The sequence below is a fragment of the Parasteatoda tepidariorum genome, chromosome 6 (genome assembly GCF_982258835.1).
Source record: "Parasteatoda tepidariorum strain Cologne lab strain chromosome 6, Ptep-v5.0, whole genome shotgun sequence".
Lineage (NCBI taxonomy): Eukaryota > Metazoa > Arthropoda > Arachnida > Araneae > Theridiidae > Parasteatoda > Parasteatoda tepidariorum.
The window spans coordinates 32,617,531-32,632,747 of NC_141760.1; the positions used below are offsets into that span (position 1 = coordinate 32,617,531).

At 31.1% G+C, this 15,217-nt stretch overlaps 1 protein-coding gene across 1 annotated transcript; it reads right to left on the reverse strand.

Moving 5' to 3' along the window:
* Nucleotides 1–212: 212 nt before the first annotated feature.
* LOC107453105 (uncharacterized) lies at nt 213–14,964 on the reverse strand. Its single transcript, XM_087165609.1, has 3 exons — nt 14,735–14,964; nt 4,028–4,149; nt 213–468 (listed from the first exon to the last, which is right to left on the reverse strand). Exons 1-3 carry the CDS (start codon nt 14,805–14,807, stop codon nt 301–303), a joined length of 363 nt encoding a protein of 120 aa, XP_087021735.1. The 5' UTR covers nt 14,808–14,964; the 3' UTR covers nt 213–300.
* Between the last annotated feature and the right edge of the window lie 253 nt (nt 14,965–15,217).

Genomic DNA, 15,217 nt, shown 5'->3' on the forward strand with positions numbered 1-15,217 from the left:
AACGTTTTTAAACTTGTGCATTTCGACAGAAAATAGAGAAAAAAAATTCATTTTTAATGTAGCTCGGAACGAAAAGCAGATTGCAGATTTGAATTCATCAACACGAAAGTATATAGGATCTGTTAAACAATTTCATGCAACAGCAAGCAAACAAAAAATTGTTCTCCACTGTTATCAATCCGGATGCATGACTAGTTTCAAAAATTTAACAATGACCGATATTATTTAATTTTAATGAGCATAACAAGTCACACCAACATTGCACAGCAGAAACAATCCACAATTATTTTGAAATCATCACTATTTCTTCAAGAGATCACTAGTTCCACAGTCAGGTTCTTTCACGCAACATGTGGTACATTCCTTGGTTCGAATCCCGTATCCCCTCTCTGTGCATGCTTCTGAACATTCTTTTGAACAAGTTCTTGACATCATGACAAATACTCCTCCAACTCTTATTATAACTGCCTGGAAATCGAATTAAATTAACAATTAGTCAACACTAGGCTCTGATTTAACACAAAGTAATTGTAACATCGCGATGACTTAAGTTATCAGTATTTCGCGATAAATCGCGATATTTGTTTTTATCTTGTCAGTGTTATCTTTATCAACCGTCATGGTGATATCATATAGGATAGTTCTCGCAAGTTATATTCGAACGCAGGTCGTCGGGCTACCGAAGCGGGAGTGCCATCCCCTCCGCAGAGGATCAAAATTGTGATGGCAAGTCTTCGGATCATCCTCCGGGATGTTTCCCAGACCGTCGCCGATAGCCCATTGTGAAGCTCTACTGCGACGTAAATTAACAACAACAAGTTATATTGTTATTTTCGCCGATAATCGTAACACGTGTTCTATAATTATATTTGTCATAATCTTATCAATTTAATATTCAAACGTACTCACGCGTAGCTTTCTTAAAAGGTGTTTAAAGATGCTTGTTTTTTTTTTTTTTTTTTTTTTTTTGCGTTTTTTAAAAGTGCTTTTTTTATTTTGTATTGCGTTTGTAAAAAGTGCTTTATTTGCTTCGCTTAAAACTTTTTAAATTTTCAACGTATTCAAATCTAGAGTAGCACCCATGTATACATGATTGAAAATTTAATAAGCATTATTTTAAGCTACAGGGAATGAATTATCACCATACTTCCCAATTCCAGTCAAATAGAGAATGTGTTCTTCATTAAAACAATTAATTAAATATTCTTAAAACGCATAGTTGGCCGTGATAGCCTGGTCGGTAGGGCGCTGGGCCCATGTCTGAGAGTTCGTGGGTTCGAACCCCGCCGGCCGAAGACTCCCCGTGTAGTAAAGTGACTGATGCACGTAGAATCTGTCGAGTCGCAAAAGTCCTCCATGTTCCCATAACATATCATTACCTCTGGGGGTACTGGATTAGAGATCGATCGTTCTCCGATTCAGGCCAAAATTATGATCTGTGGGTAAATGATTGGATGTATGAATGGGTTCACCCTATAAACAGGTGTGACCTATGGTGTGCAGAAGTCAAATTCTTGGCCATATATGGCGCCACTGGAAAACAAGAACAATCGCACCCGCTCTGCCTAAACGTTAACAACAACAAAACGCGTTGTTACTTAACTGAAATGAAATGCTCAAAATAATATAATTGCTTAAATACAATCTACTGCTTTTAGTTTTAATTCATTTCAAATTAATAGAATGTATTACAACCCATTGTAGATGTGCATTTAGTTCAAATAATATATATTTTTACCTAAATTAATAGGACAGGGATAACCTGGTTCGTAGGGAGCTGAAACTCACGTTCGCATCCAGCAGGTCGAAGACTCCTTGTGTAGTAAATGTTGACTGAAATTTCTTGGGTCACAAAGTCCTCTATGTTCTTAAAACAAATATTACCTCTGGGGGTACTGGTTTGGAGATGGATCGTTCTCTGGTTCAGGTCAAAATTATGGTCTGCGGATGTATGAATGGGTGCACCCTTTTAAATGGGTGTGTGCAAAAGTCGAAATCTTGACCATAGATGGCGCCACTGGCAAACAACAGGAACAATCGCACCCCCAGTACCTTAATGGCCCGACGACAACAGCCTAAATTACCTGCAATTGTGTCTAATCGTTGTGGTACTTGCAATGGTGCTAAAATTGTTCAGAACTGTTGGAAAAGTTTAAGAAATGAAAACCACAAGGCTGCAATTTAATTGCATTATAATAATTTTTTAAAAAAAACTTGAATCAATGACTCAGATAAACAACTTACCTTCTCTCAGAAGCACTAACAATGGCAAGAACACCCAATAAGGGTTTAAATTTCAACACCCAAAAAAGAAATCTTTTGGACAGCTTAAGAGTTGCATTTTCCTGATAAAGTTAGTGGATGACGAGAGCAGTTCACCAAAAAACGACGAGGTTTAATTGCAAGGACTGCAGAAAGAAAACCAAGTTAACCAAGTCTTCGAAGACGAACGACTAACAGAAATGCTGAACGAATTTTAAAGTGTAAACGAAAATGCCAAGTATGTGTAAGAAAGGGTTCTCTTTCCTTTTCTAGCAGTAAGTTCACAGGAAATAGTTTTTTGATTCTCGACTTAAACTGTAATTCGAAATAGGATAGAAAAAAAATTATCAATAAGATTCTTTTTGTTAAGTGGGTACTTGCACTTCAAGAAGAAAAAGATCAGAAATGGATGGAGTTTTCAGTAGAAATGTAAACAATAACAATCTCGAGCTGTATGCCTGCTCTAGTTCCGGTTAGAAAGTTTGCAGGTGCTTACTACATGTTATTCAGAGAGGCGATATTTTCAAACGGATAATTTTGTTTTCAATAAAAGATATACATTAGATAATTTCTGAGCTCAAATCTGCCGTATTTCATAAGATATTAATGTTATTATGTAATTCTGGTGAGTTAGAAGTGAAAATTTGTTTTAGTTATTTAGAGGTATATTGTTAAAAAAAAAGGTGATATGGTTACTAGATTTTGAATAACTCGCTTTTTTGGCAGTCTTGATTTGGCCTCTTTCCATTTGTTTATTACTGTTGGTTCGTCGCGTTGCAAGCTGTGCGCCATCTTACTTTAGTATTAGCATAATGTTCGAGGAGCAATATTAAGCTTAGTAATAAGTATTCAAATCAAATACTACGTTTGCAGGAATCTTAAAACACAATGTTGTGAGCCAAATGGCTTTAAAATACACTGGAAACAGTAACCCGGAAGTATAAGCGGCTTGCAGCTTCCCTAGTGTCGAAAATACTATCCATACCCGCACATGTGACCTATGACGTCAGCGCCAGCTGATCGTTTATAAGCAACACAGCGTGTACATAAACTAGAAAGTTAATTAACGGGAAGTTAATTACATATAAAGCCGTATAACTCATCAAGGTTGTTGAAATATAATTCTTTGTCATCCTCTTTTACTTAACTTAGATTTACTATTTGTTTATGTCTTTTACTGTAACCGTGATTTATTTTTTATTTGTGTACCTGACAACTTTGATACGGAACTAGTTTGTTTATGATCACATGGCTTCGTGTCTGTCCTTGTGTTAAGTAAGAAATATATAGTGGAAGAATTGAAATCTTTGTGAAAGAATATAGAATGTCTCACTTAAGAGAACTGATAACTTGCCGGGTTTGACTCACTCGAAATAGAATGGAAAGAGCAGTTGCTAACATAAACAAATGCCACATTCCAACAACCATTCAGGATAGAGATACCCGCCCTACATCACTTGCCGGTATCCCATTAACACGTTGTTTTTTTTAATGTTTTTAATGACATATTAAGCTAAAAGATTCTTATAAGAATAAAATGCGGCGATACGATTTATTTAAAAAATAATATTATTTAGATTAAAACTTTTTTTCTTCTTTTTTTGCATCTTTTCAGTTTGATGGGGTTTGGCACGTCGTACGATATTGATATAAACAGTTAATATAACTCCGAAAAACGGCTGAATATATTTATTCAAGCTTGCAACGGTAATGTACCATTTACATTTAAAAAGAACATGAATTTATAATTGATATAAAAACTTACCTTGCAATATTTACTGTTGTGACTACAGTGTGCTAAGTCATCGGGATTCTTTGGAAATATGCAAGTGTTATTGATCGAAAATTTCTCTTGTCGGAAATCAACTGCACATGTATAGCAACGTACTAAAAAGTAAAACACATGTTAGAGAATTGATATCCTTGATCAAAATCACAGTAGCAAACTTTTAAGCTTTTAGTGCTTGGTAAATAGGAATTTTAAAGATTACGTATTATTTTGCCCGCACTCTAAAAAACAATACCTTTTGATTATTATGTTTATTCTAAATATGTTAGAATTATCTATGAGTAGTGGCAGTCAAAATTCTTATTCTTCAAATTCAGTATAACCAATGCAGCGTTACGATTGAATCTGGCCCAATCACTTATGCAAAAGCTCCTTGACCAAATTGTTCTTTAAACTTAAACAACCATAAGCATCGCCGATGGACGAAATGTTACTAATTATTCTGCCGGCTTCTCTAGTCCCTCAAAAAGTATGTAGCCCTTAAGGCCTTTTTTTAGAATACCAATCATGTATAAGAACCACCAGAGATCAGTATGCCTAGCTGACAACTCTTCCGATTTTCCCGGAGGATTTTAATTTCATATTTAAAGTGGTGGCTAAACTCATGTTATTCCATGAGAATTTTTTGAATTATAATAATAATTATAAATGAATTTGAGCACCACGACATATAATTACAACAAGTATATAAAAGCTCGATAGTCTTTACGAAAGCGAATTTCAACCCGGTCAAACCATAAATATATTTTTGAGCGCAAATAGAGCTAAATGCGTGAATAAAGGGATTTTGCTTTAAAGCACGTTCTTACTGCCGTGCTGAAGTGCGTTTGATTTGTTAGATAACAAGGATTGGCCAGAAAATGGATGTGCGCAAGGTAATATTCTGCTGGATAATTTAAAGAAGTTTATAATTAATAAGGTTGATATTTAATTATACAATTTTAATGATTTTAGAAAATTAACATTTATTTAGAGAAAAAAAGAATAGAAAGAAACATGATTTGCCTGTTTTGCACTGATTTGCCCGATTTGGATTTGCACATGGTAAAAATATAAATTAACAAAAAAGTTTTTATTAATAATTACATGCAATTAACTCAATGATTTTATATAGAATTTAATTATTTTAGTTGGGTTATCCTTTGTTTTTTGTCAAATTTTGAAAGAGTTTATCTATTTGTTTTCTGGATAAATAAACATTACTACATATTCTTTTTATTGGGTATAATATGAAAAAAGCACAACTACTTCCACTTACTAGGAATAACATTTACCTTTTAGTTTAATTAATAAACTGAGTTTTAAATATGCTTACTAAATTCATAAACTTCGGTAAAACAACAATATAAATTTTTTCCAAAGGAACTAGACTAATACAATTCCAACCTGGCGAGTAGCGACTTATAAACAAGACACTTCGTTTGATGCTTTTACTTGTTGCTGGAAATCAGGTTCGCAGAAAATGCTGTCTACTAGTTAAATTTAATAGGAATAACACGATCTGTGACGTAGGCTATAGTATACCCAATTCTATTCATTTGATTTAAAATGGTATTTAAATAGATGTTTTTAGAAACATTAGAGTTCCAAGTAATTAGTTTTTTTATATTTAAATTAAAATCATTTTTTTCCGTATAAATTTAAAGCAGATATTTTCTTCGTTTTTAATACCCAAATCCAAAAAAATTAAACAAAGAAATCAATTCTAAACCAACATATTCTAAAAATATCTGTTTAAACACCATTTTTAATAAAATGTATTGAAATATAGTTACCTGGCAAAAATGTTGGCACAATTTGAGCGATGACGCGTGGAACTTTTAGAAATTACATCCTTTTTACCCATGCCAAATTCGAATTTATCAAAATGAGAAGATGAAGTTAATAAATTATTTCTAGCCTTAATATCAGCAACTTCGGAATTATTTTACAAGATTGCAATATTTATATAAGAATGATTTTAAAATTATACTGGTCTTTAAAAAGGGAAGAAAAAAAAAAGCTTTTAACTTCCTACACTTATTTTGTTCGGTACAAAATTTGCACGTGTAAAACAGACAACATTCCTAAAAACTTCAAGCCTGAACTTTCAATTGTGCTAACAGTTTTGCAAATCTTCTAAGCTGCTAAAAGAAAAAGTATTAGTAGAAGTGTTTCCATTTTTTTGCCCAACCTCTGTAAGTTATTGTTGTAGTTAACAAGTAAAATCACTTAGCACTTTCTTCTTATTGTAGCACACGTTCTGTATTTTTTTTTCAAGTACAGTTCAATATTTTTTCAAATCCAATAGGAATCGTTTATTTTGCTGCGATTTACAAATTAACAAAATGTTCTTACACAAAACTGCAATTATTATATAGACAAATGTTTTTTTTTTGTTTTGTTTTTTTAAATGTTGATTTTTAAGAGTAATGAAAAACAGAGATGATTGAAAGGCAACCATGGGGGTTGGTGAGCGGAGGCTTTTAATAAATTAAAATAATACTAAAAAGCTTTTGGCAGTAATGTAATAATTTTTGTTTCATTGAGTTTGAATTGTAACAACTTAAAAAAAAAATCTTTAGCTGATTTTTAAGATAACCTTTACATAAAAGTGATAATCATAAAATATTTTCGTTCAATTATATATAAACTATTGAAAATTGTTGATATTTTAAGGTTTTTATACTTTTAAAATAAAAATAACTATAGAGGATTATGGGTTTTAAAAGAACAATAATTTAATAAATAAATAAATAAATAAAATACGATTCACTACAAAATGAAGAAAATTGTAATCGCTCCAAGGCGATCACAGGTTATTGTGTTTTCATCTTGGACATCTTTAACTGTTGATCCTGAACAAGTAGGTACACAATGTCGCAGATATATTTAAATGCAGCTCAGACACATTCTGTGTAAATTCCTTTCATAGACATATACATTAGGCTGAATAGACATTGAACAGCCAATCGAGATCAATATTAACAGTTTCGGATTGGTACAATGGTGTTTGAAGGAGATTATTGTAAGCTGCATCATACACCCGTTTCGGATGCACTAGTTCATACATGAAATATTATTTGAAAGCTAGGCTTTTTTTTCAATTTTACATGAATAGTGAATGAGTAATTTATATTGCGTGGAAGACAGTCTACGATCTTGTGCAAGTTATTGGGTACGTTGACAATGGATCCTTTATCCCTAACTGATGATCAACACCCAGTTCTCGTATTTGCATGAAAGGGGTTCGGAGAATCACCATTCGCTCTTCGGTAGGGCTCAATTCTCTCAACTACTTTGGTATTTTTTTGAGATACGGGCTTCATGCTTGCGTTTGCGAACGGACCCCTTTTGTTTTTCCGTTTGTGTGTAACGCCTAAGGTATTCCCGTCTACTCTCTTTGGCTTTGGTTTTTTCAGCCTCGGTAACTTTAGGCCTTGGCATCGTTTTTTCTTTCTTTTTTTTTCTTGCTTCAACTCTAACTTTTGGGACCGTGTCAATCAGTTTGGACCTTCTTTATTTGTGATATTCACCTGAATTAGTATTGAAAACGATCCAGTTTGAACTGTAGGTTAGAAAATTTCTGATTTTTAATTAAAACGATAAAAACAAAAATTTCGTTCAAATGTTGAAATTCTCTTTTATTCACAACTCAATAAGTATTTATGGGATCTCTCTGGTCCCATATCTCAAAAATAAACTCACCAACTTAATGCATAACAAAATTAAAAGGGAAAAAAAGAATTCTGAAAAGAAAAGAATCAAATAGCAGCTGTCGCCATAGTAACACATGCGCACTATTACTCTTAATTATTGTAGTTGAAAAGTGAGGACACCATGAAAACCAAGCCAAGACCCATTTAGCGATTGGGTAAAAATTTGAAGTTTATTAAAATTATTGGGAGGCACGTGCCAGAGTTGGCCGTTGATTACAGTAATCGATTACAACTGTAATTGATAACAGATAATTACAGCTATGTAATCAATTACTTGTAATCACGATTACAAGTAATCAATTACTTGTAATCGTGATTACAACTTTCAAAAAATTCTGAGTACAGCTGTAATCATGATCACAATTATCAATTACTTGTAATCGCGATTACAAGTAATCAATTACTTGTAATCGTGATTACAACTTTCAAAAAAATTTTGATTACAGCTGTAATCATGATTACAATTTTGATTATAGTAATCAATTACTTGTAATCATGATTCCAAGTAATTGCGATTACAAGTAATCACAACAAAAACGATTACGAGTAATTATGATTACAAGTAATCAAAATATATGATTACATGTCATCATGATTACAAGTAATTTGATTACATGTAATTGCGATTACTTGTAATCAAACTATACAATTACAAGTTATTACGATTGTGTACTATAGTCAAATTTTTTACGTAAGTATTCATGTGTTTACATATTTTTATGTACATAGAATGTACGCACGCATGAACGTACAATTTGCGATTCCTATACATACAATGTATGCACAAACGTTGTTTATACGTACAATATTCATAATTATGTTGTAATATACTTAGTACATATAATTATGCATTTATGATACATGTACGCATGTATGTTAGTTTGTACAAAAAGGCAATGCTTTGTATCTTTGTATACATAGACAATGTATGTAAGTACATAAATTGTATAAATTTACGATAAAAGCACGTATATACAATGTACGTATGTATATAAAATTGTACGTATTTACGCACAATATGTAAGAATGTTATTTAAAGGTGCAATATATGCACATAGTTGCGTAAATAAAATGCGTACATGCATACATATTTATATGTACATCGATATATGTACACGCAAAGTATGTACTTATGTACAACTTACGTATGTACTTGTATAACTACATACTTTGTTAATACTTATGCACATGTAATGCATGGATGTACAAAAAAATAGTTATATGCACTATATGTATGTACGCATGTACATACAACGTATACATGTACTTAATTACAAGTAATGTACAGATACATGCGTACATTTAAATATATGTAATTACAATATACACATACATTGTGCATACATTAAAAAAATTTATATGAGTAAAGTTATTAAAATTTGTTTTAAAATTTATTCTAAGGCATATGAAACTCGACCTCATATTTTTTAGAAAGCAAACGATAATTTTATTTTGAATTTCTAAATATTAATTCCACACATAAAATTTACCGTTTTTCTTACCATTTAAAAAATTTGCATTATGTTATGAAAAATGCATTATGTTATAAAAAAAATAAATCTGTATTGTCAAACATTTCATGAAAATACCTGAAAATAGTTTTTTATTCAGAGAATTGCTTGAGTCATTAAAAGTTAACTTACATGCATTTTATTTATTGCATTGTACACATATTTAGACATAAATGTAATGTACATATGTATACGTGTAATGTATGTACGCATGTACAATGTATGTACATACATTCATGTATTGTACGTGCATATATATAGTACATATGGATATGCATACATGGAATACATTCATTGGACATATATACATTGTACCATATGCATAGATAGGGATAGCATGCATGTACACATGTAAAATTTGTACGAAAGAATTATGCCCAATATATTTATGCACATATGTACTGTATCTGTACACACATATGTACATTATATGAACATTATATGTTCATTTCATCTTATGTACATTATATGAATATACATCTGTACGCTATATGTATATACATCTGTACAATATATGCATTTCAAATGTGTGTATGTACGTACGCTATGCGTGTCGAATGTATGTATGAATATATGTAAAATATAAATATGCCCAATGTACGTACAATCGTACACAAATGTATTATGCATATTTGGATACATACATTGAGCATGAACATATTATTTATATGCACATAAATACACTGGACATGCATATCATGTACATGTATACATACATATAGTGTACATCCTACAGATATACCTATATTGTACATGCATACATATATTATACTGTTCATAAATAAATTGCACATGCATGCATGGGACATACATTGTACAGACAATGTATGTATGTTCGTACAAACACAAGTACTTGTATATACATGCTTACATGAACATAAATATACATTTTACATACACAAATATTTGCATAAAATGCATATATTCATTGTGTATAAATGTACATGTCTACATTGTTTGCACATACATACGTAATTATTATCTATATACATACGTACATATATTTTATACCTACAATATAAGTGTATGCACATGTGTGTGAAACTAAAATGTCTGAACATATGCACTAGATAAAATCATATGTACATACATTTTAGTTACGTTCATTTGTACGTATACAAAAACGTACAAAATGCAGTACATGTTAATACGTGCAAAATGTATCATTATAAAATACATTCTACTATCTACTGTAAAATATAATCATTTATAAGAATACAATAGTCTTGAAATCGTGTATTAAGATTACATGCAATCATAATTACATGTAATCAAATTACATGTAATCATGATTACATGTAATCATATATTTTGATTACTTGTAATCATAATTACTCGTAATCGTTTTTGTTGTGATTACTTGTAATCGCAATTACTTGGAATCATGATTACAAGTAATTGATTACTGTAATCAAAATTGTAATCATGATTACAGCTGTAATCGAAATTTTTTGAAAGTTGTAATCATGATTACAAGTAATTGATTACTGTAATCGACTATGTAATCATGATTACAGCTGTAATCAAACTTTGTAATCACGATTACAAGTAATTGATTACTGTAACCAATATTGTAATCATGATTACAGCTGTAATCAAAATTTTTGAAAATTGTAATCATGATTACAAGTAATTGATTACTGTAATCAAAAAATGTAATCGATTACATTTTTGGTCAACTCTGGCATGAGCCCTCGATGCTACGCTTATAGTGGAAAGTCTGTCAGATTGGGAAGATTCCAAAGAAGCAACTCTGGTCAGTGACTCTAACATTTCGTTACCACTTATTCCGACGGTCTCCACTGAATATGAATCCCAAATTCTTTAAAAGCTTGTAGATCATTTTCCTAATTGAACAGCCGGCATCCGTACGTGCACAAAGTCAGGATCAGTGTTATTCTTGATATTAATTAGGCCTTTTACAAATCGATAATTTCCAGGGTTGCCACGGGTGACTAAAAATGCAAATAGTGCTGAATTATAAAATCAAAGATATTATTAGAAGAAATTCAAATTAGCAACTTTTTTAGCACATTTCTTTTTTCAGTTTACTTTCAAATTGAAATTCAATAGATCGAATGCTTTTTGAATATAAATAATTTGAAATGTAAGTTAAGAGTTAAAGATACATTTAAAAACTTAAAGAGATAATAAATAAATAAAAATGAATTGAGTTGCTACCACTTCTTACATTTTTAGTCACTTGTGTCATCCCTTCAACTCTGATCTGAATGCTGAACAATAATCTGAATTTCGGAATTTAAGACAACGTTGTAAACGTAAGTAAATGTAGTTTTAATGAAGACACCACACCATCAGAATGGTCCTCATCGCTCTTACTGACGTCTGTATATATTTGCATCTGTTGGTACATGACTTATAGTTTCAAGGGCCGTTTGTCTGATAAATTATGGGCTATCGGTATTTTTTTGGGCTCAGTACAACACTGACTACCGTAGAAATCAGCTGAGCTAAGATATGACCTAAAAGAATGATGTTCTATTCGCCAAGAAGATTACAAGGTATCTCTTGAAGGGGCTAGGAAGAGGGACTGTTTTTTTTTTACTATCTATGACTGTTGTTCCAAGAGACTGAAGTTCTAATCTCCATAACTAATAAACGAATTGTAATATGTCTTAAGATAAGAGATTCTTCTCAATGGTTGAATGTCAGACTCAAATAGAACAATTTTGCTTGGGCAGCTATGCTTTAAACCAGTAATGATTTTTGATGTACTAATTTGAACTCTTTCCAATTTATTGAGATTTTACATTTTAGCAAATGAATCAGCAACTGACACCCTAAATTCTGGAATGTGTCTAATCAGAGGGGGCCTGATAATTAATAAGTTAAATTAAAATTTGTGACATCTGCTCCCCAGTGTCTCAGAGATGTATTTTAGGATATTTAGTTGTTAGGATTTATTATTTAGGATATATATTAGGATCATTACCCTTGAAATCGAATCTTCAAAAGGTTTAATTGTTACTTTATTGCGCTTAATCAAAAAAAAAAAAAAAAAGCGACCTCAGGGTGATTTGTGAACCACATGCTGTGAGCATCCTCACATATTGGCAAAAACATAAAAATCTGCCCATCTTACTATGTCCTTTCCTAATACTGCTTCTTTAGAAGCAGGTTAGTTTTAGTTACATAGAAAGGAAGCCCATTAACACCAGTTTTGCCATTATTTCACACGGGGTACTAAACATGGAGATGGGGCGGTCTCAGAAGATCCACATCTTTTTAATAAAAACTGTAATAGATTTTTCTAGATTAGGTTCTTTTACTTGCTAATTCCAATACATTTTTATGCAAAAGAGAAATATTGATATCGATTGTGCATATTACTGATGCATTCAATAATTTAAAAATCCGCCAACTTGTAGCGTCTCTGGGGAAAGAATTCACGAATTAATAATAAAATAATAATAAAAATGTGAATTTTTTAAAAAAAAATTAAGCTATTTTCGTCTCAACTTGGAAGTATTACCACCTGAGAAATAGATTTAAGGGTAATTATCGGTCATAGGGATTACTCGTTGGCGATTACTTTTTCAAGTTATGCCTATACGGACATTTGTTTCTGTAAATGTTATATGAATAGTAGTTATAGTTATCGTTGCAATAAATATTCGCTGTATTATTGTATTCGATTTGCATTGTTGTTGATAAATGATCACGATATTGCCGTATATGATATACTCTCTACTTTATGTATACACCTATGTGAATCATTGGTAGCCGATGACCAGTGTAAACCAGAATCTTGCATTGTTCCTACTTGTTGGCGTATTTACTTCATAATCCCAACCGATAAATACCGATTTAAGATGCCTAGTATGTCTAAATAATTAATTTGCCGTAATAAGCAAAACAATTTATTTTTTCAAACTTTAAAAATTATCAAAAATCTTACTATCAGTAATAAAATTTTTTCACCACGGCTGTACAAGTTGGAACTCATGACGTATAAGTTTACTGTCCCAGTAATATCAAAATGGAAGTCAGTTTTAGTTACGTACGAGCAAACAAGATTATTAGGCTACAGTGTTCTAGTATTTGAAGCGACCCGAGAACTGATCTAGCGGGAGTTGGTGAACGATAGCGAGAAAGAGAGAACGAACAAATAGTGATAGCCCACTATTTTTTTTAAAGATATTAAAGCAGTTTTACCTTTTTAAATGTCTTGGAAAAACCTTTTATTAAAAACTTAACGAGTTTTTAAATCTGTTGCTATCACATTAATCTTAACGCCGTTGTAACACCGTCATGATAAAATTCGGATAGCGCTGTTATAAATTTTTAATTACGAGAAACAAGCCGTCATCCAAATAAACCAAATATAATAATGATATGAGGGTGCTACAATTGTATTTGTAATCTTGCTATTATGTTACTAAATCGATGTAGATGCTAGAAGATAAAAGAAGAAAGAAAACTTCATGCAATCGGGTATTTGTAGCTATTAAAAGTATTGAATTAATTCTTAGCGTTAATAATTAACAATTTTTTTATACGCTTTTCAATATAGTGACATTATGTATTGCATGATCTACTGCAGCGTAATATAAAATCAATTATTATTTGGCATATTGCATACCTTCCTGGTAACGCTTATCATTTCCAACGATGCATTTCTCAAGTAAATGGGAAATGATAATATTGTATATTTCAGATCTGACTATACAAATTTTATGTATAATAAAATGACCTGTTAACGCTTATCATTTCTAATGATGCATTTCCAAAATGATTGCGAAATGATAATATGGATTTTATACCTGATTTTATATATATATATATATATATATATATATATATATATATATATATATATATATATATATATATATATATATATATATATATATATATATATAAATAATTATTTTCAATTATATCCAAATGTAGAAAGAAAAAACCTATTTTACTACCACTAAAAACACAAATTTTCCGTAAAGTCTGTAAAAATGAGCAGTTATGTATAGTGAGGACGAATGCATACTGTCTGGAAAAATTTAAAAAATGGTGACGAAAATTTTATGAGGTAATCGTAAATTTTATAGACGTGAATTTTGAATAAATTCGATAAGAATTCAGTTAGTCACGTGTACTACAAAAATATTTAAATTGCAAACATTTAAAGCCAGTAGTAATTATCTAAGACATTTTGTCTCTTCGATTTCTTCTACCAATTCTTAAACTTTTATTTACTGTTGCTTCCCTGATATTTTTTTTTTGATAGTAAATGCTCACTGAATTATCAATCCTCAATTTATAATTAAAAATAATATTTAATTAATTGTTAATTTTAAAAGCAAAAGTGGTAGTAGCAAGAAATTTATATTACCTATTATAGGACGGTTAGCCAATGCATAAATTAACTTAATAATTACTTACTTACTGTGTTTCTTACTTTCCTAGAGCATTAAAATAAATTTCGAATTAATTTTTTCTGTAAATTTACTTACATCCATTGCAAACTGAAAAAATATATCCTATGGTAAGAAGGAAAACGAAAATCTTAAACCGTGTTTCTTCCATGACAAGCTGATGTCTTCTGAACTTAGCACGGTAGCCCTATCAGCAAAGGGCAATCGAATTATCGAATTAAATACCGAAATTCCCCATGAGGGAATTAGACATGTCCCTTACGGGTGTGCCCTATTGCACCTTCTTTATATGTTTTTGAGACTTGAGTGATTGGTATTTGGCTTGTAGCACTAGATGAATGCATTAAATAGAACATAGCTAATGGATATTAACGATTTTTTTCCTAAATTTTTCTTTGTAAGAGTATTTGCTGACTGGTATAGTTTACTAATGGCTGGCTGTGTGCTTTTAAGAACATTTATTTGTTTACAAAATAGTCTGACTTTTGTTTTAATGGAAACGAGAAGCTCTAAGACGGTATTTTTTTTAAAAAACGTTTTGTGTGTTATTGATTGAATGCT